The sequence below is a fragment of the Neolamprologus multifasciatus genome, chromosome 20 (genome assembly GCF_963576455.1).
Source record: "Neolamprologus multifasciatus chromosome 20, fNeoMul1.2, whole genome shotgun sequence".
NCBI lineage: Eukaryota > Metazoa > Chordata > Actinopteri > Cichliformes > Cichlidae > Neolamprologus > Neolamprologus multifasciatus.
In genome coordinates this window covers 15,088,002-15,110,405 of record NC_140458.1, presented here as the reverse complement: position 1 = coordinate 15,110,405, position 22,404 = coordinate 15,088,002, and the positions used below count along the sequence as shown (strand labels likewise).

The following is a 22,404-nucleotide window of genomic DNA, read 5'->3' as shown; positions in this document are numbered from 1 at the left end:
CAAGATACTTTTCCTGTTTGTACAATATACTATCATGTTTGTACAATATACTTTTCACGTTTGAACAACATAATATCACGTTATTACAATATACATAATTATCACGTTCGTACAATATAATATTTATATTGTACGAACGTGATAGTATATTGTACAAACATGATAGTATATTGTACAAACAGGAAAAGTATCTTGTTAGAACAATAAACTTTTCACGTTATAACGTGATACACTTGTATTTTTCTTTTGCCTGGGTGGCAGCTCTACGCTTCCGTACTTTTCCCCTAGATTTTTAGTCTTAATTTTCTTAAGTTACTGAGTACTGAAAAATAGTATTAAAACCACTGTTATGTGGCATCATCAATTTTTCATGGACCAATATAGAGGATCAAGACCCCCCCTACTGGATGCGAATAATTATTGCAAAAAGGGATTTCCACAGAATTAAAGGTCCTCTGTATATACACGTTAACACTGTGCTTTCAGGAAATGATATCCACTTATTGCAGGTGGTTATTTCTGGCTATGTGAAATTTTGTCCTCAAATAGAGAACACTGTTTACATATAACAAATGCACAAAATCAAAACCATGCGCAGAGATATGCTGTATGTGGACCAACTGGCCGCATTCTTTTATGTTCTACCTCCAGTTAAACACTGTCACTTCTTCATCAATATGCCTAATGAGTTCCCACAAGATGGTTCAAGGGTATAATAGTCTGGTGTTATCAGGACTGGACATGAGAGCTTTGACTGTATGGGTATAGGATAATTTCCCAGCAGGATAATGCATTGACCTTTTTATGTATTCTAATTACTCTGTGGACCAGTCTGGCTCCCTGTCTATGTCAGACACATTTAACCTTCCACTTCCACTTCCTACAGTCTATGAACTAATTAGTTCCTGCAGCTTAAGAATGGAAAGTGAACCCTGCAAAAATAATGCTCAACGAGTGATTATCACTGAAATTCACATTAAAACCTGTTAATGTCTTAAACACTGTGTTATCTAAGATATATTTAGGAGACATGAGTGCACAAGTTGAATTTTATTCATATATTATTTTATCCAGAATAATAGTGTACTATAAAAAGACGTGACTAATATTTCAAGTGAAAATGTGTGAAACCACTTACTTTATGCACCTAGGTCGCCTAACTCCAGTACTAATGCATTCAATTATTAGCAGAATTAATTTTTTATATTATACGTTATATTATATGTATGTGTGTACATATGTGTACATATATATGTGTATATATATGAGAGAGATATTTATTTCTTTATTTTTATCATCTTGTGGTACTCACAGAGCTTGTATAGAAGCCATTATCCATAAACGGCACATAAATATTCTTCAAATAAATACAAAAAAAAAAAAGACATTGCCATCTGACATTCATTGGTGCCCATGATCAAAAGAAATACTTTGTGAACAAGGTCCACTTTTAGACAGTGTAGTGACAGAAATCTTACCCACAAATCAGCATAAACACATGGAAGTTAATTGTTTTTAGAGCTAAAGTATACATAGAAATGAAAGCAATTTCCCATTTTTCAGAGCAATAATCTGGAATTTAGCATTTAACTATTAGTTTTATCCCACCTGCTAAACTAGTTTTAACTCTCTCCTGCATTTGTTTTGGTGCCCGGTACTTGGTCCTTTTTAAAAATCTTTATTACATATGTATCAATATATATGCTTAAAATTTACTCAGAATAATTAATTAACAAAAATGTGGAGACTTGGAGAGAATTAAATCCAGTTGAATAGCTATTCAAACCTCTGGCAGTATATAAACATTGGCGCCATTGTATTGTATCTTTCCCCTCACAATCTTTAAAAGTTCCATTGTACTTATAACTAAGCAAGGGACAAATAGAAATGACCCATACAAATGGGAAGAGATAAGGTGCTTTAGAACTGAACATTTTCATCACAGTATCACTTGAGTTTTCCCTTGGATTGAAAGATTCATACAAAAAAAGAAAGAAAAACACAGGAAAAGTTTCTGAGAATCAGCAAAACTCTCTTCCTGCTGTTCAACATGTCAATGGTGCATAAAATCAGATATCCTGCCAATTTCTTTACAAAGTAATAACATGTTTTTCTCATTCAGTTTTACAGTGTTAAATGTGAGTTTTACTCAGACTGTGACTTGACACATTCCTGTGGGGGAAATGAAAAGTATGCTCATTTTCACAGAGGGACACACAAACCACAGCCCACACAATGTCCATAAATTGCCTTACAAAAAAAACCAAAAAACAGTGAAAGCGATCAGAGAAGTTCGGCTTCTTCTTCGTCGTCCTCAGAGCCCGACGGTCCTTGTCGAACTTCTTCGTACCACTTGTTGGTCAGAGTCTTCATTTGGATCCGGCCATGTAACAGGTCCTGTTAAAACACATCGGACACACAAAAATTTGGCAATATGTTAGAACGAACATGCACATACAGAAATAATCGCACAAAGATGCAGAGAACTGGACAAAACAAAAGATCTGGAAACGCAATGGCCCTGCAGTGAGATCCAACTTGGTAAACAATCTAATGTTCAGTGTTTTTCTGTCACTTTGGTGCATTTCTTAGATGAAAAGACCTGCTTGTTCACATGCTTGTGCACATCATAAAAGGAATTTCTCATTCTTCTAACCAATATTGGCAACTTTTTCGCAGATGGTTGTGCCATTTTCTTACATTAAGCAGTGCAGTTTGTGTTCTGTTGGTTCCTCTTGCAATAGTCTAAAAGCAAAAACATTTAGACACTTGTTCACCACATAGTGAACTGCATGCAAAATGGTCGAAGTAGTTGTCAGAATCGCTCAGACATATTTCTCAAATATTTCTATTAGATTATTGTTTGTGTCTAAACATGACAGTTTCATTTTGATACAAGAAACACAGCCCTACATAACATGACCGCCCCCCCCCCCCCTCCCAAGAAAACTATAAATATAAATATAGGAATAAACCCTTGGGCAGAAATGTTCATGCAGCCATCTTTACACATTTCCTGACGACACAGATTTCATCCAAATCAAAACGCCCATCCTCCCCTCGCAATGAATAAATACATCATGATAATGTGAGATATATATTAATTGTGGATAAATCACAATGACTGGGGACAAAGCATGACAACTGGAAAATAATAAAGTATTAACAAAGGATTGTGATTGGGTTTTTTTAAGCTTTATGTGCCACACAAAAGATTTCTCCCCGATTCGCTTACCTCCTGTGTAAGCCTGCGAGTGAAGAAGGGGTTAAGGTACTTAGCATCCAGCCACATGAAGCCCTTTAGGTCTTGCCTCTGGTAGATTTGAGCCTCATACTCCTCCTCTGTCAGTTCTGATAGATGCTCTGACTCAATGGTATTACCCTGTAGAGAAAGATGAGCACAGAGGCTGAAGTCATATAAACATATAAAGCAATTAAATGAGAGGGGGCAACAACGCAAGGAGGAGAAAAAGATGAACGCAGGAAAAAGTTCAAATGGCAGAAAAGCGGTGAGACTGGTGAGTCAAGATCACACACAGAAGGAACAAAGACGAGAGGGAAAGAGCAAAGGGACCAAAGAGTGAATTACATCAAAGAGGGCTGGAGACCCGTAAGGAAAAATAGGGATTTGATAGATCTAGCAGCTAGTACCTCAGGGGGTAACACTTAGCTTTGGAAGATATCAAACATGCAAATACTATACATGCAAGTCATGGAAATACACCACCATTAGCTTCAAATGACCTCAATAATAGGATCTGCTTCAAAAGAATGACCCATTATATTGAGCTAGAGCTAATACAGTTAACTGAAATATTAAACACAAGAGCTTGATCTGGGAAATTTTTTTTATTAGTGCCACTGGCTAAGGTCTATTTGTGCCTGTCAGAGGTTTGGTGTTTTCAAGTGTGAATCTCTATGATAGCAGTCCATTCCCCCTCACTGATTCAGTGTCCTTCACAATCAACCCTTTGATGTTTTTTCCCTCTGAAGTGCGCAGAAAGAGCCTGATGGCAGATGAGAGGATGGCGCAGCTAGTACCAATACAGACAACAAACTCTCTGTGTGCCCCCGTGTACTAGAACCTTGGGTGCTTCAATCATTACCATCTTTTGTGTCTTGCTGAGATTGACGTCCTTCTTGTTTTTACGCCGTGACTGGCTATCCTCAATGTCCATGATGCGGATGAGTGGCATGGTACCACCCCCGAGGAAAAGAATGGTAAAGAGCACAATGATGATGGTGGTGGTGCCAATTAGCTGACGCTTCTCAATGGGTTCCAAACCCAAATGAAGGCTCAAGGCATAGGGAATAGCACCTCGCAAACCTAGCAAAGAAGGGGGAAAAAAGCAGAATGAATGGAAAAATAAAATATTTAGCATAATGGCTTTCACAAGAAATGGTTATTATATAAAGCTCGATGTGTTTTGACTTTTTCCACATTTTAGTTTTAATGCACAAGATATACAACAGGAGCACATCTCTGTTTAGTTAAATGATGTTTATTGTGTTCAAAAACAGTAGGACAATGGTTGTCTGCTATATCAAAAACTAGAAGTTTAGACTTACTAAACAGGCACCACAGTGTGAAGTCTTTGCTAAAAAAGTAGGTCCACTTTTTTCTCTTTGAGCTTTACTGCTTCAGTGCTTCATACACCCACCTTTATTTTCAATGACAGACTCAGACCCCCTCAGCATGATAGATAGCATCATAGCACAAATTTCTGGAGAGATTTTCTGACTATCTTTAGAGACGTTTTTTCCGATGCTCTTTGCTGTAGTGGTGTGTTCCTCTAACTCTCTCTTTGAACTACCCCGACTGCATTCCACAACACTCAGCCTGCTTGTTCTGGTCAGTTTTCAATTCTTCAGAAAGTCTTTGCAAAATTATCACGATAAAATATTTTGCTGCTAAAGAGTCTTGAGACTGGAAGTCATCTTGTTAAGCAGTACTTTGTTACTCCTACAGGCACTTTTGATGCAGTTGACAAATTTTATTGTCCGACCTCACAGAAATCACAGGTTTATTCACTTCTGTTGCGGTGTCTACTAAACAAACAAAGAACGAGTTAATAAATAAAGTCGAACCAAAATATTCATTTTATCTCTAAATAACTACACAGAATTCAGTGACTATCTTAATTTTGGAATACAGAAAATGCTGCTTCAGTGATGCTTTTCTTTTTTCACTAGTTGTCGCATTCACTCGCATCAATTTGAAACTCATGCATTGTCTCGTTATCGCATTCCCAAAACACAATGCATCTCACATGCAGTATGTAGCAGCGTTCTGGGACACTAAGTTTTACCAAGCCAAAAAACATAGATTATGAATTCATTTTTATGTTATAAAGCAGAGAAAAAGAAATCAGAATTCTTTTGATAAGGATAAGCTAAAATCAGTGAATTTTAGATGTCCATGTTTTATCAAAAATGTGATAAACGCAACCGATTTTTCCAAAACAGCTGCAGAATAACACAAACTCTGCTTTCATTTGCAGCCGGAGATGTGCGCATTGTGTTAGTGTAATGAGTGTGGTTTAGACACCAATAAAAAGATGACGCCCTGTAATTAACGAAACACATTAGTCATGTCATCTTACCACTAAACCACATGATGAACATCATCTTGGGTGTGATCTTGTGGTCCCTGCAGAAGTTCAGCAAAAATGACAGAGGGAAGATGTTCACAGCACGGCCAAGAAGAACCAGGACCTACAGAGAGAGAACAGCTGTCATTCCTGATTACCGTGGGAATAAGCAGACAGATTAAAATGACATCAATAAAAGACAACTTACTATGCACCAGATTACAAATGACATTTCAAATTTATGAGGAAAGCTGAAGATGGAGAGGCCGAGGAACGCAAACACACACGTCTCTGGAGAAAGAATTTAAGAAAGCAGTGAAAACTTCTGATAATGACAGCCAGCGGTGAACTGGGATGCTAAGCGAGAATCTACTGACCACACATAAAGGCCACAGTGCGCAGTGTCTGCTGCATAAGGATCTGGGTGACAGGAGATAGGTTGTGATGGGTGTAGTGAGACATCACAATTCCCGCAAACAGGATAGACATTATTCCTGTAGGTGGAAACAGATGGGAGATGGAGGTCAGAGAAAAAGTCAAACATACAAAACTATTCATGTATTCATTATGTGCATGTGATTGTATTGACCCACCAGACAATTTGATTCCCTCTGCCAGTCCATAGGGAAGATAGGCAAAGATGATCATCATCCCAAACTCCAGCGATGGCGTGTTCCTCAGGTCAAAGTGTTTCAGAAACTGATTCAGTAAGTTAGGGAATTGAAATAAGGCCAGACCAGAAAATAAAATTCTCACACATATAAAGTACAAACACATGCAAGGAGAATGGCGGCTGGATACAAGAGCTGAGATGAGTCCAGTGAGGGTTCCCAGTGCAGCAGAACCGAAAAACATGTTAAGGAAATAACCCAGAGCTTGTAGAAAAGTCTCCCAGCCTGTTACCGTGGAGTTGTCTGAGCGGGAAAAGAAACCCTCCGCTGTGCTGAAATACAAAAAAGGGAGGAAAGTAACAAATTAAATCTCAGTGGCACTGTGATGCATTTAGTCTTGTAATATCTTCAGCTGACACTAGAGGGCAGAAACACTCCACCAAATTAGGAGCTGGAGAGAGCAGGCATACTGCAACTATCACATTCCTGTTGGTTGAACTGAGACATTTCAACTTGTTTCTTTATTTTCATCACAATAAGAAACAAACTGTAAGACAAAAGCTCCCAAACATTTACTGTGATCTGGGATTACCAGAAACACCAAAATCTCTTATAGCGTGACAAATGATTATCTTGTTGCTGGCACCAAAAATGTTGCATGTTGTGTATTTTATAAATATTAGTTTAGCTGGGTTCACAGTTTACATCCTATTTATAATCACAATGTTTATTAACAACCTTCCAAGGTAAAGCATTAGCTTCTGCGTGGCGTTTGGAAATGGCTGGGCCAAACTACATGATTGCTTTCTAAGAAAACCACTTTGTTGGGTGCTAACAATAAGCACACTGCCAGGGCTGCTCAGTCAGCCTATTTATTATTTATGCACTCATTTAGACCTCAGAGACACCCGGATACTTAAGATCACTTTGCACATTTATCCTGTAGTGAGTAGGAGAGATAAGGAAGCAATAAAGGGAGTGCAGATACTGAAGCTAGTGTGTGAACAGGAATCCCGAACACTGTTTCTGTCAAACTTGTCTGTCAAGTTTCTGTCGCCTGTCTGAGGTAGTCAGTAAGCAGATAACAGTAGAAACTAGATAAACATGTCTGAGTAGCAGATATTCTGAATAAAATCTTTTTCCCGATTTTGATGGCAGCCTGCTCACATCCAGTAATTTAATGTCTATAAAAACAAAATATATTGCTATTTCTATCCTCTGCAGTCTTACCCATGAAAGTAAAATGAGTCATCTGCAAAAACTAGGTCAAGTTCAAAGGTTGGAAAATGCCTGACATCAAAATTTTAAGCCACCGGTGTGTCACTGTTGGTGTGTTTAAGAGGTCTACTGCACTCAACCAAATAATTAAGCCTTGAGGACAATATAAGTCAGCACAAGACTATATGTTTTAATATGAAAAATATCCCTCTCTCTCTCTCCTTTCTTTCTCCTCATGTAACCTGGTCGAGGCAGGTGGCTGTCCTATCTGAGCTTGGTTCAAGAATGTTCTTGTTAGAATAGTTTTTTTTCTCCTCACTATTGCAAACATCAGTATTTAGTATAACGTGAGACAGCAGGCTATACAAATACATATGCCCTGAGATCCTGAGTTGAGTGCTGTTATGAATGAAGCGCTATATAAAGAAAACTGAACTGAAATTTAATTTTAAAAAAATACTGAAAATGTAGGCATTTTATACATCAGTAGATCTTTATTGCGTTACTTAATGACGTATTTTTCACAGAGTTGTATAGATTGAATATAGATTTTAACTCTTGTGGTTGGCAGATCATGCTATTGTTTCCGGTTTTGTTCAAAGTGCAATACGCCACCCAATTTAGAAAAATGACAACTTGCTCTTACATCCTCTTACAGGATGTAAGACCAAGTTGGTTATCACAAAGATGCCTCTTAGACTTTGTTCACCAAAGGATAATTAAAGGTCCCTTCTGTCAGTATTATATTATCTGTTGGTGTCACTAATTTAAAGCCAGTTTGAAACATGCTTGTGAAAATTTTCGCAGTAATAACTGCATTATTTCCTAATCCACCACCCATTCTCTCTCAAGTGTTGTGCGGAGGAGCTAAAGCCTATCACAGTGGCCATAGGATGAGAGGCAGGGTACACCTTGGCCAGGTTGCCAGTGTGTCCGAACATAAACAATGGCTAATGTTTATGTTTATTCTGTTAACTTCATGGTCTTCTTGTAAATGAAATGCCACTGTTTACTTTAAAATGATTGCATTTCCTTCTCTTCTTTTGTGAACTCAATGGCCTTTGTTTCAAAATGGGAAAAAATGTTAAGCTTATTTTATGCACCAACAATGTGATTGAATAAAATTAAACTGATCAGGAGAGCTGCAGTTCAGTAAGTGCTGTAATGGGCTAATATGATTTCAGCTAAAAGCAGGTACTGCTATTCTGATCCCACTTTATAGCTAGTATTTGTTTGCATTTTGTCTAACTGGTACCTGTAAAAGCAATCTGAATGAACTAATGGCAGTCCGTGCTTGTAACAAAGGTTGAATTACTTTGAAAACTGAAGAAATCTTAGAAGTGTAGTACTTGTGATGTTTTGAAACATGTAATTTTTTGCTGATTTCTATAAGCATTTGGGCAACTTTATTTGTTGTTATATGACTGCCACAGTAAATGTCTATTACAGACCACAAAATGCCACAATGGACCTTAATGAGGTGATCACAGTCAAGCAAGTTGGGCATACTAATATGTTTTCATATGAAACAATTTTTACTATAATTAAACATAGCATCCAGTCAAGTGTTTTAAGAATTGAAATATTGACACTTTTGGAAATCCTGCTGACCCTTATTAGCTAGAAATTGTTTTAGTCTGAACAAACAGCAGCAGCTATTGCTTTATCGTGCTAGTAGTGCCTACATGCCAAGGTTATTAAATGAACCTCATCTGTACAGTGATCAATGTAAAAAGCTGTTTTAATATGAAAACAGAAGTTTGGATTTGGCCTCAGTTGCTGTTAGATTTTAAGACGCTATGTTGTGTTGTACATCTAACCCTTGTATAACATCTGCAGAGTGCAGACTCTATGCATGCTGTCCTTAGGCCTACTTTTTGATAAAGACTGGGAAAATGTAAATGTGCCAGTGTGTGCAATGGAGAACATTCAAGTCACGAAGGAGTGTCCTTACTTGGTGAGGACAATGGAGACAGCATCGTTGAGAATGCTTTCACCAAACACCAGCATATTAAGGACTGGGTCCACGTTGAGTGCATTGAATATGGCAATGGTAGCTACGGGGTCCACGGCTGAGATCAGTGAGCCAAAGGCAAAGCTACAGCAAAGTAGAAGGGAATGAGAAAGATTTACTTCATTCATAAAAGAAATTAAGACACAAACACATATGGGCAGTAAAAGAGGAAAAACATTTCCAAAATAAATAAGAGGAAGCAGGAGACAAGAAATATGATTTTTACTTTCTCTTACTTTAAAGGAGTCAGAATGCATACAAAGTAGCACACTTTAGTACTAGGAAAATAAAACATTAAAAGATTATCAAAAGTTTCCTGGAGAAAAAAACTGACAAAAACCAACCAAACAAAAAACCGCAGAAACAGGTGTAAAAATGGAGCAATTACTCAAGAAGTCAAGAGGCTGTATTGGGACTTTCCATCAGAAAATCTATTAAGCTATGTACCCTACATTCTAAAAAATCCCCCAAATGTAAACTCATTTAAGTTATTTCTGAGTTATATATTTTGCTTTATTCAAAAACAAATAAAATACGTAGGCTTAAGTACTGCCGGAATGTGCTAATTGCTAGAAAAAACACATGGGTGTGGAGTAACATGCTGTGTTTGTACTGGATATGTCTCTGGTAGGTGGATTATCCTGTTACTTTGAACTCCTAAAAGACAAACCCTTCAGATGCAGAGGGCACAGTTCAAACTAAGTAGGCAGAGGGTGTTATTAAGAATAGAGGGGGGAAAAACAGAATAAGATAAGATAACCTTTATTAGTCCCACACGTGGGAAATTTGTTAATTTCCCCACGTGAGTAAGTTACACTAGTGAGTAAGTTTCGACCTTTTGTGGCTCACGTAAAAAAATGGTAAATTCAAAGAATTCACACTAGCAGAAAATGATCTCAGCTCAGTATGTGATTTCATCAGTGAAATACATGTTTAGTCCAAGACTAGGCTTTACACCTGTCAGCAAAAAGTTTTATCTGACACAGAAAAATTCCATCAAAATGAAGTAAGAAAGCTCACAGTAAATGCTTAGAAAAAAATCTCACCTATCAGTCATGGTCATCTTATAGATAACATCAGCCTGTGAGGAGGATTATCAAAAAAAACAAAAAAACAAAACCCCAGATTGTTAAGCTGCAAGAAGAACATCTGATTACGTTGATATCAGTGTTACAGATTTGTACAATAAGAAAGTGATAATGGTGATGCAGCAATAATTTATTTTTGAGCATATCCCATTAAACATTTCCTGTACTAACAAAACCCTGACAGAACATTGAAAATATTATATCATGAGGTCACATACTCTTTAACTGAATGAGGGCTGTGTGTCACGGGCCTGTGTTGATTACTAGATTAATAGAAACATCACCTGGCCAAGGAAATAGATGCCTCCTCCAACTATGAAGGCAGAGATAGCTGTGCCGATCACAGCAAAGAGGGTAATGGAACCAATGTTCTGGAAGAAGTTACCCTGAAGACACAAGAACATGCAGGTTAAGTATTAGATACTGCCAGCATAAAAAAATTATAGCATAATTTCACAGAGAGTTGTAAAAAACTAAAAAGACTGTGACCTTTTAGTTGTTTGGAAAAAATGAAGCCAGTTAATAATATAAAAAATAAATAAAATATTGATAAAATAAAAACAAAGGGAGCAAAAACTCAATTATCAAAACAGAAAACACAGACAGGTGACCTGCTTAAGCCTCTTGCTGCTTTTGAATGATTTGTAGTTACTGCATTTGTAAATGTAACACACATACTAAAAGGCTCCAGCTTATTGCTGGGTTGCTCAGACTTTTGGTCTCATGAGTCTTATTCCGTCACGCCTAAAGGTCAGTTTGGTCCTTTATAAATATACGTGGTGGCTTGTACTGCTCTAAGAACACGAAGGTGCTGGTTGTGTAAATCCAGCCTCATACACACACGTACCTTATGTAAAGAGTATCCAGATTCAAAGATGATTGGTGGCAAAAGCAAAAGGAAGAACATGTTGGGTCTGAACATTTCCTCCTCCTTTTAGGAAAATAAAAAACAAAACATTTTATTGCTAAATAAACTGCAGCAGAGAGGCGACAAAATGCTGCCTTTAACCTTAAATTAGAGCTGCAAACTGGTCAATAGTAACAAACTGATGAGGTACAAGTACAATTGTAAGTGTCATTACTGTAAAATGAGACATGTGCAAGCATTGAGTCATAGTTTCAAATTTAAAGAAAACATTTGAAAACGTTAAAGGGAAATGTAACTGGTGCTATTCAAAGAAAAACAGCACTTAAATAATTTGGACTGTTACACATTTGACATTGTTAATCTAAACAGGAATTCTTAGCAATACTGTCAACGCAATAAGTATGTACATGCCAGTAAATGATAAAACACTAACTTGTGGTTACGCATTCAACAAACACTCCAGATTATTCATCGGACACATGAAAGCCGGTACAGTGACCATCAGCTGACCTAATGAGTCATGGGGGAGGAGAAACGGTGAGGGCAAGGGGGGCTGCCTGAGCTGTTATAGTTACAGCTCTTCATCTGACAAAACAAATTTGGATGTCGACTCCTCAACAATGAGCACACACACACACACCCAACAGGTATTTGTCTAAGGACCGCCTGTCCTGCCTTCCTATTAGGCAACTCACCATTCTATAGAAGCTTTTAAATATGCTCACTTCAACATACTGTAAACAGGCTGTGAGCTCATCGTTCATATAAACAAGAACACACACACAGGGACCTTGGCTCTCTGATTATTTCAGCAAAATAATGCAATCTTTGTTGCTTCTCAGCTAAATGGGCCAGCCTCCAAGATCAGGCACAGGCATCATGTGCCCATGCCTTACGCTCTAGCTGCCAATGTGTCTGTGCATCATGCACCGTGTGTTCTTGCGTTAGCCAAAGTGTGTTTGGACGGGTGTGTCAACACAGTATGCATTAATAAATGTTCATGCACAAGTTATATTTCTGAGCAGTTGATACAGCGGTTGCGTCTGTTAGAAAGTTTGAAAAAGGCAGAGCCATATTTACACCACTCAGTCAACAACCTCCCTCTTTGTATTATGAAAGCCTGTCATCACAGCTGGTTGAACCTGAATTTCAATCCCAACAACCCCATTAGCAGATGGACGTTTAAACAGTTATTGCCACAGCTGATGTGGCTTTCCTGAAAAGTATTGCAACAGGCTGGCAACGCCTGAGTGTGTAATTAGATCGAGAACTTTTTTCTCACATACACAATCCCATTCCACAATCCTCCAATTTACTATTTTTGAGACACTATTTTTATAGAATTTGATATCAAACACGATAAGTAGTTTATTAACTACTTGTTTTTATTAAGTAGTTAATAAAAAGGTTTAAGAACTTTTAGGGGTAGTAGATTTTAATTGAAAATATGCTGGCATAACTTCTTGGATAATCTTCTGCTTTTAGGTATTTGTTTTTTCCCTTTCTAAGTAATCATTTAGAATTAAAAGAGTATAACTGGAGTGATATAAGATGAGACAGAACCACAAAAAAAGAAACCAAACATGTGGGTGCAGGAGCAGTCATTTTAGTTCAGATGGTAAATTTCTCAACATCAACAAAACCATGGCTACAAGCACACAGGGTCAAGCATTGAGGACAGCCTGCGGAGGATGTACTGTATGCTTATGCTAAAAGGCTATGCCCTTGCTTACTTTGTTTTTCCAAAACATTCAAATTTCAGGAAAAGTAGACCAACTCTTGCTTCCAGGTTACCAGTTTCTCTCGACATTTAGGTCAAGCAGAAGTCTTCAGGCCAGGTGCTCAGGAATGAATATTAACACCAGAGACACATGAAAGTATGCCATGCGTGCACTGCGACCTGACGTCTACCACTGTACTCCTGAGGCACCAATGCACGTGTTCCTTTAATGCAAATAATTCCTTTAATGGGAGGACTGCACAAGTGCACATTGGTTTTTCTCTACACATACCTCAAAGGATTCTCATTAATTTGCAGGTAAGAGACTGGTTAAAAGTGGAGTGCAATAAATAATATTTATCAACGAATAAAACAATTAAATAAATTGTTAAATTAAACAGTCTAAAGAAGAAAGAGTTGTTCTTTAGAATTTTGGGTCAAACAAATGTTGTTGGGCATTACATTTATACTGACTGACAAAGCACTAGACTTTAGGCAAGATAGCGCTGCAATCTCCTCCTGAAACTATGGAGAAAGTTATGGACTGATGAGGAGTAATGAGATTTCAGAAGCTGAAAGGAAAGATGAAATGGATAAAACCAGAAAGCTGACGATGGGTATACTCTGGAGAAGAGCTGATACAGAGCTTGAACTAAATGAGAAAAGATGAATGCCAAAGATGAAGAGAACACAGTTAAAAGAGAGTTGAGAGATAACAAAAAATATGAGTGCAGATGTTGAAGAGACCTTCATTTATAGTAGAGGGTCCCTGGAGGCTTGATTTTGACAACCGGTGAAATCACCACATTAAAAAAAAAGCACAAAAAAGCCCCTAAAACCACAATTAAAACTTCTCTCATTCTGTCGCTCTCTCTCTCCGTGGCGTGGGAGACATCTAATAAAATATGTGCAGCCCTTTGGGGCTAAAACACACCACTGCTGCCACTGAAGCAAAGTGACAAGCCCAGATAGGACAATACCGAAAAGCTTAAACAGAGAGAGAGGTCTTGTTTGGAGTACAAATATTCTTGTTTATCTCTCTCTGTTTTGGCGATAAGACAAATTTCTACTATTGTAATATTTAATACCAGCATGCTACTTCCACAGTCTGTGTCAGAAAACATGGGAGAGACGGGGGGGATGAAGGTAAGTATAAGGAAAAAACAGAGAGGCTTTCCCTGCATGTGCTAGAAAAGAAAGCATACAGGAAAAGGCTCTCTTTGTATGGTGGGTTGTAGTGAGTGCACTGAAGATAGAAAGCTCAGTTGTCAAAAGCAAAGACAGCAGATTGGTGGTAAAAAGGAAAGAGCAAATCCAGCAATAACAGGATGCTGCTGCCTGAGGGAGTTGTACACCCTTCAGGCAGGGTATAAGGCAGTCCTCCAGGCTGGTGAGATTAACCAAGTGGGCCAGCTGTAGAAATGCTCTAGTTGGATGAGGTGGCGCCAGCCTTACAGGCAGCTACCAAAAGACATTGATCAGGGAGAATAGATCCCTTTAATTAACTATAAAAATAAAGCACAAACCTACAACCAAACGTACAATTTCAAAACAGCTGCAATTGAAAGTAAACAATAAAAAAATCCTGCTTACAGAAGCCCAGTTCTGCCACTGGCAATCTTACTTCAAACTGGTTTCATCGTGCTTCATGGAAGCTTTTTAAAAAACAAATAGGTCAGACATAATTCATTTGCATTGTGTCCTAGGTCTTTTCAGGTCTCAAATGGGCTATAAACCACTTAGCATATCCATGCTCCTGCAAAGAAGCAGCTGCAAGCCATAGTGTAATTCATATGACTTTACTACTATTGAAGTCACTGCTGCCTAGACATAGACAGGAGAGCAGGCTTGTTTGCTACAACTTAAACACAAATACAGACATAGCAGTCTAGAGATTCACGGGACTGGGGCAATGTGTGGAAAGGGGCTCCAGGGGCTCTGGTTACTAATGTAGATGACTCAGCAATACCCTGGGGGCTCCAAGCTTAAAAGACAATGGGACCCTGTGTGCAAGAAACATTGGCATAACCTGTCCTCTTTTCCTGCCTCCCTTTCACTCTGTATATCCTTCCCTGTACCTCTCCTGTTCACTTGTTTTCTAACTCACTGGCAGAGAACAGGGAATGTTAATTAAATGGTCCGAGAACTGCGGGGGGGAAAAAGGCTTGTGTGTGTGTGTGTGTGTGTGGGGGGGGGGGGGGGGGGGGGCATACCAAGCACAAAAATGGTGCATGTCACAGATCAATAACAAAGTTTGCATGATATGAATGATGACATTTGTGACAACAGGAACCAGAAAATTAATGAATGAGTGAAGAAAGAAATACGATACAAAGATGAAAAATGAAAGCAGATGTTTAGGGCAGGCGTGGGAAGGGATTTTCTAGAGAATTTGTTGCATGACAAGTTACTACAAGTTCCAGGACTGTGCATTACGTAGGAGTGCAACTGCACTAAATATGATCAATCACTGTATCTATCCAAAGTATAAAATGGGCAAAGGTTTTAGAGAATACTTTTGTATATTTTTTGTGCATTTGTGGGAATGTAATTATTTTACTCTATACTAAGAAAATCAAGCAACACTAAGAATCACACATTTTGAATCTGAGAGCAGTGAGTGCAGTGTGGAGATAAGAAAGGTTGCTATGGGTTAAGCTGTGGACATGCACTGCATATGTGTATTTGTTTGTGTGCTTGCAGTGTAGACGAATGTGATTATTTTACCTAATGCTAAAGTAATCAAAACCAAAAAAGTTATATTTTAAATTTGGACCAAGTGCAGTGCTGACAGAAGAAAAGAAAGACATGCTGAAACCCAGTAAAACTATACCTTCCAGTTGGCCAGTTCCTGGAACTCAATGATCTTAATGAAGCCTCCCATTAGAATCCCTGGAAAGAGTAAGGAAATACCAGTGTTTGAAAAAAACAAGTTTACTACTTAATTTCATGAAAATCACGCAACACATGCTATTTTAGTGGTTTACAGTAAATACCTCATAAATGTCATCATAGTTCAAATATACTTGTTTAAAAGAGCTATGGTTATACTTTTGTCTTTGAGAACATCCTGCTGGGGCTTCCGCTCTCTTTCTACACAACCCAGCAGAACATTAATTAAAAGGGTGATGAAACACAAAGCTTTGTAAAGAGTCGAGAAAAGGAGATAGATAAGATGAAGACAGAAATTAAACACGAGCCTCAAAGCTGTGTGTAAGTTCTAGATATATTGGCAGATGGGGAGTGATAGTGCAGAGGAAGAGATACAAAGAATAGATGGGGGAAAAGGAAGTGATGAGGAAGGAAAAGCAGCCTTTTCTGATTTGTAAGCAGTGCGTTATCTCTCTTCAGCAGAGTCCCCTGTGACGAGGCCCGTCTTATATGCAGCAAGCAGGTCGTGCAAAAGCAAAAGGCCTTCAGGAGGAAGACAGATGGGTGTCACTGAATTATAGTGAGTGTAACTGCACAGACATGTAAAGAGGAAGCTGGTGGAGAGAATTAGAAGCAGAATTAACCTAAATTGACCGCACAGAGGAAGCAAAGCTGCACCTCAGGAGAAAAAATTAAATACATCTTGTTTTTTTTTTTTAAATTAAGTACTTCTTAAATATTGAATAAGGCTGCAAATGGCGCCAATGAGTTAGTGTTTGCTCATCTTAAATCACACAGACAACCTAAAGAAAAACGATTTCCCTTAGGTCGTCTACCCTGTTTCATTTTGTTGCATAACACAGATGAAAACTGAGTCTCTGTGTGTGTATAGAACATATGAGTAATATATGAAGTCTTGTGAAAAACTAATTACCCCCCCACCCCTTAATGCTGCCATAAGAATGAACATAAAAATTAATAGAATATAATAGACTTTTACTGTAACATGTACAACAAAAGAGGTAATATGTCTGATTAACTGTTTATCAGCAAGTGTGTGTTACCTCTATAAAAGCTGAAGCCTGGGGTGTTAACCCAAGTGCTACATCTCAGACACTACAGCCCTGAGTGAAGCGTGTTAGAAAAAGACTGAACAAATACAGCTTGCTTTTAACAGCTGCCAGGAGAAGCCACTTCTCTTTAAAAATGATTTGATCTTGTTTTGCAGCCACAGGATCTGGGTACCATGCTGTTGTGGAGTCAACCGTGAACTCCTCTGTATACCAAAGTATTTTTGCTTTAAATGTGTGGCTATCTGCATGAAAGTTAAAGGTTGGCCAAAATTGGCTCATGGAAAAGGACTGAATGGCTGAAAGAAAAAAAAAGAATCAAGGTGCTGCAATGGCCCAATCAAAGTTCAGATGTCAACCTGATTGCAATCCTTAACAGAGCTGTGTGTGAAGAAATTCCAGCAAAATTCAATGAACTGAAGCAACGTTGTAAAGAAATTCCTCCACAATGCTGCGAGAGATTGTTCATTTATACAAAAAAAATTACTTCCAAGTTTTTGCTGGAAAGGTTCTTCTACAAGCTACTGACTCGTATTTTTAACAAGAATGCAAAGACATCTCAACGTTTAAAACAATCCATATGCTTTAGTGCAATTCATCTACTGTCTGAAATAAGCCATTTCTGCTCTTCTGCCTATAAGGCCACACCAATTTGAAGGAAAATTACTTCTGTTTGGCTGCTCCTCACAAACAGAAGGTTCAAACATTAGATGGTTGAGGCTGCTCTGCCGTGAGCTCTTAATATCCGATTGAGGATTACCCTCTTTGACATAATAAAGTTCTTTACAGAACGTTCAGTGTAAAATGCTAAAAACTGGTGATTCAGATAAATCTGAAGGCTAAGCGTTTTATCTAAATTAGGCAAGGCAAGTTTATTTATATAGCAAAATTCAACAGCAAGGTGATTCAAAGTGTCTTACAGAGACATAACAAAACAAAAACAAATAAAAAGGATGATTTAAGATGAAAAAAAGGAGCAGTAGATAAAATCAGTAGTTAAAATATAAGTTTTGAAATTTAAGCTTGAAAGTAAAACAATGCGGATTTGGTGCTTTATTCAAATGCAGCTGAGTCAGGTGAGTCTTCAACCTGGATTTAAATAAACTGAATGTTTCAGCTGATCTGAGGCTTTCTGGGAGTTTGTTTCAGATATAAGGAGAATAAAAGCTGAATGCAGCTTCTCCGTGTTTGTTTCTGACTCTGGGAACTGATAAAAGACCAGATCCAGATGACCTGAGGGATCAGGAAGGTTCATACTGGGTCAGGAGGTCACTGATGTATTTTGGTCCTAAACCATTCAGAGCTTTATAGACCAGCATCAAAACTTTAAAGTCTATCCTCTGACGGACAGGCAGCCAGTGTAAAGACCTTAGAGCTGGACTGATGTGGTCCACTTTTTTGGTCTGAGTGAGGACTCGAGCAGCAGAGTTCTGAATGAGCTGTAGTTGTCTGACTGATTTTTTAGGTAGACCTGTAAAGATGCTGTTACAGTAATCAAGCCTACTAAAGATGAATGCATGGACTAGTTTTTCCAGGTCCTGTTGAGACATCAGATCTTTAGTAAGATAGTAAGCTGACTTTGCTATTGTCTTAATGTGTTTTTCTAAGTTTAGGTCTGAGTCCATCACTACACCCAAATTTCTGGCCTGGTTGGTGGTTTTTAAATTAAATGGAAATATGTTGACATAATATATATATATTTTTGTGAACCTCCTTATTTAAACATAAATATGAATATTTATATAAATATTACCTTATGTAAACATAAATATGACAGATAACAAGAAATAAAATTCTGCTTTAATTACTTTGACAAATACACTTATGATGTTAAAATTTTAGCATGATGCCAAATGCAATTACAAATATAATACATAAGCAGTACTTACCTAAGGACACAACAGCCACACTCTCTGGAAGAAAATGTAGCTTGAACTTGATGAGCAGGTGCACCAATATGATGCAAATACCTGGGGGTGAGTGTTAGGAGAAACATACATCCATGTTAATAAAATCACACCGTCTCCCAAATATTACAGTATTTTCATCTTTTCTCAAGCTGCCTTCCTTCCAGTACCCAGGTGCACAGGGATGTCAATGAGAGACGAAGAGTACCATTGAGCTCCAATTAAATTTCTTAATTAAATTTAATTTCTTGGACACTGAATCCAAGAGAGATTTACTGATTAAATCTGAATTATTAGTCATATGGGAAATGCTGAATTAAATGGCCTGTATTTGTTACACGTTCAGTCATCGACGGCAAGCTACATTGTAGCCACAGCCGCCCTGTCAGTCCGCCCTGGGGCGCACTGACAGAGGCGAGGCTGCCGGACACTGGCGCCACCGGGCCCTCTGACCACCACCAGTCGGCAACGGGTGAAGTGTCTTGCCCAAGGACACAACCACCGAGACTGTCCGAGCCAGGGCTCAAACCGGCAACCTTCCGATTACAAGATATACTCCCAACTCTTGAGCCACGATCACCCCGAGGCCAAATTCATTCATGCAAGGTAATGAGAGGCAACTTTACAACATATACAACTATGTGGCTTCTAAAATGCTCTCTGAGATAATTTTTCCATTTTCCTAGTTTAGTAAACATTTTTTTTCATATGTTTCTTTAAACCGATGAGATGTTTTCTTAGTTTACAACTAAAACTGCATGCTTTCGCAGTGTAAATCCGTCTAAATAGTAAGTACATGTGTCACTCATGATAGTATCTTGGTTTATAATCTGACAGCAAGATAGTGGACTAATGTGCATAATGGCTACTTTAGGTGGTATTTCATGGCCATTCAGTGTGTAACCACATCCTCTATATGCACTGGTATCATCCTAGATCCCCATCTACAAACCTGATTTAATAAAACACTAAATTGGTTCTCCATTATTATGGGTATGGGATGAATTATGCATGCTTTGTTAACCACAAGATGCATATTTCCTGCTGTAAAACAATTTACTTCTTTTGGTCTATCATGTTTGCTCAGACAAACAGTGATCTTGACAGACAATATGGAGTCAGACTTATTCGGTGATGGGTGAAAACACACTAACCAATAACAAGCAGGCTGAAGAATATGGTCATCCCGCTGGACTGTTCTTCTTCTTGGGCCTTAACCCCTGTCTGCACTGGCAGAATGGGCTTGACTGTTGGGGGTGCCAGGGTAGTTGGCTTGACAGTAGTTGTTGTTGAGTGAAGGGTGTCATTGTAGTAGTTGTCGGTGGTGTCATTGGACTTACTGCAAGGTGACAGACAAGAGATTAGATTCAGAGGTGACTATGTCAGTTATCTCAATATGGCTCAGTTACGTCTCGCATTTAAACAGCTGCCATTTTGAGCTAGTCTAAGTTTAAGTTAGGCAGAGGTGAATGAAGCACATAAAAACATTTACCCAGTTTAAACAGATGGGATACAGATTTTGTTTTGGTGGAATTATGTTTGTCTATGTATTTTTGTACTTGTAATATTAGAAAGTATAAATATTTATTTGGCATCCATACAAAAAATGATTAAACTACTGAAACTACTTCTAGCTAGGTACAATGTGCCAAGTTAAATGGTAAATGGCCTGCATTTGTATAGCGCTTTACTCAGACCCTAAGGACCCCAAAGCGCTTTACACTACATTAAGTTAATCCAAAGAGAGTACTGAAATTATTTAGTGCCGTCTCTGACCTGACCGATGACCCATCCTTCTGTAACTCGTTTGAATCGAGGTTCGAACCATGTTCTGTTTCATGGTTTTCTACTGACTGCCCTTCCTCGGCTATAATATTGTCCTGTTGTTTCACATTTCCTCCATCGTCATCTCTCTCATGCAAGGGAAGTGAGTTTTCCCGCTCTGCTCGCTCTGACGCACAAAAACTTACGAACAACAGAAAAAAGGACAAGACTTTAACGATAACGCCTCTCATCCTCAACCGACTCTTTTAAACATTAAAGCTACGTTTTGTAATTAAAAAAGATCGTCTGTTTCATGTCGACAGCTCCATGTATCTGTTGACATTTCCACTCTACTTCCGGTTAAATCTTTTGCTGGGAGTTGTAGTTTTTTTCAGCTACCGCGCAAGGCGGTATTAACTAAGGTTAAGGGAACATTCAAAAGTTGTTGATGTGTTCGTTTTAAAAAGATAGGTATAGATATTTGGTCCCGTGAATAATTCAACTTTCATGTGTACGTACGAAATGTTGGCGTTTACAATTCTTGTATTTCCACTTTCCCATGAGCCATTGTAATCTAACGTCAACCGTCTTCTTGGTGCTTCGTGGGTATTGTAGTTTTATTGTGGCTTGCGCTGTTTGCGAAGTACCAGATGTGTATTACATAACACTAAGACACCTTCCACCTTGTATTCAGTCATATAAGATGCCTGCGAAGATTCTGCTATCTATAAAAAGAAAAAAAATTAAATGGTTTGCCCAAATACGTAATAGAGGTCTGTGTTTTAAATGGACAGACTTTAGGGCTTCTAGGTTAAAAATAGTCTTGTATTTACATCCAAACAGTGGTCACAGTATACTCATGGAAGGAGGGAGTGGACACCCAGTATTTACATCCCCTATGATTTTTTTTAATCCCAATATTGCTAATAAATTAGCCAACTGTCTAGCTCAAGGACTGCTGTGAAAAGCTCTTTAACCATTACGCCATAACGGGTGCAACGTCTATCGAAGCGGGCATCTTATTCGAATTTTTTCTCGCCGGTGTTACGTCGGTAAACGTCGGGCGCGTACATGTTTGCTAGGCCCGAGCTGAGCTGTTGTGAACGCCCACTTCAGCTACTGCTGTTTTTTTTTTTTTTTTTTTTTTGCGGAGGGACAGCTCCATTCATAGGGCTGGGCAGGCGAGGCAAGGCAAAACGCAGGAGCGGCAACACCATCGGCGACTAGTGTGAAACCCAGATGATGGTCTCACACTAAGTGTATCAGGCCAGTTCAAAGCGTGCTGCCGTTATCAGACCTTTCTTCATCGGACCCGCAGCGAACCTAAACCAAAACAGTAATGGCATTTAAGTGCATTTCCTAAATATTGGTGGTCCTATACTCGCCCTGCCGCGGAAATAGACGGACTTCCTAGACGCCTGGCTCAGCGCTGCCGCAGCCCTGCCACTCCACTCGGCTCATTTAACCCACACCGCCACCGGACTACTGGCTCTGGCATCTGGATACATCGAAACGGATCTGCCATTGTTTTAGAAACGCGAACGTGCCTGTGTGTGCTTCTGTTGCCTGTATAATGCCGACACATTTGCGGTTCCGGAGAAGGTCATTCCTTGGGCTTTTATTCCTTTTTACGCTGTCCACCTCGGCACTGTATTTCATCTACTCCGCCCCCGGAATCGGTA

At 38.7% G+C, this 22,404-nt stretch overlaps 2 protein-coding genes across 2 annotated transcripts in view; one reads left to right on the top strand and one right to left on the bottom strand.

The window, feature by feature from the left end:
- Window positions 1-274: 274 nt before the first annotated feature.
- On the bottom strand, window positions 275-21,106 carry slc9a8 (solute carrier family 9 member 8). The gene is made up of 16 exons (XM_085147185.1): window positions 20,735-21,106; window positions 20,113-20,297; window positions 18,941-19,021; window positions 15,944-16,002; window positions 11,370-11,453; window positions 10,807-10,908; window positions 10,481-10,515; window positions 9,375-9,518; window positions 6,393-6,534; window positions 6,185-6,290; window positions 5,969-6,085; window positions 5,800-5,882; window positions 5,604-5,715; window positions 4,107-4,327; window positions 3,236-3,382; window positions 275-2,397 (listed from the first exon to the last, which is right to left on the bottom strand). The coding sequence occupies exons 1-16, from the start codon at window positions 20,971-20,973 to the stop codon at window positions 2,284-2,286; spliced, it is 1,971 nt and encodes a 656-aa protein (XP_085003311.1). The 5' UTR covers window positions 20,974-21,106; the 3' UTR covers window positions 275-2,283.
- A 537-nt stretch (window positions 21,107-21,643) lies between these two features.
- b4galt5 (UDP-Gal:betaGlcNAc beta 1,4- galactosyltransferase, polypeptide 5) overlaps window positions 21,644-22,404 on the top strand; it is a 31,368-nt gene continuing 30,607 nt past the window's right edge. Inside the window, exon 1 of the mRNA XM_085147189.1 lies at window positions 21,644-22,401. Within this exon, the coding sequence (XP_085003315.1) occupies window positions 22,296-22,401 (106 nt within the window). The 5' untranslated portion in view covers window positions 21,644-22,295. The remainder of the gene's footprint in view (window positions 22,402-22,404) is intronic.

Excerpts from the sequence above, each read along its gene's own strand:
- slc9a8 (XM_085147185.1), bottom strand. The coding sequence starts at position 20,973 with ATGAGAGGCGTTATCGTTAAAGTCTTGTCCTTTTTTCTGTTGTTCGTA. Across the intron at positions 11,454-15,943 it reads AGGAACTGGCCAACTGGAAG|GAGGAGGAAATGTTCAGACC; the intron begins GTATAGTTTTAC and ends TTTTCCTAAAAG. Across the intron at positions 6,291-6,392 it reads CTGGACTCATCTCAGCTCTT|TTTCTGAAACACTTTGACCT; the intron begins GTATCCAGCCGC and ends TTACTGAATCAG.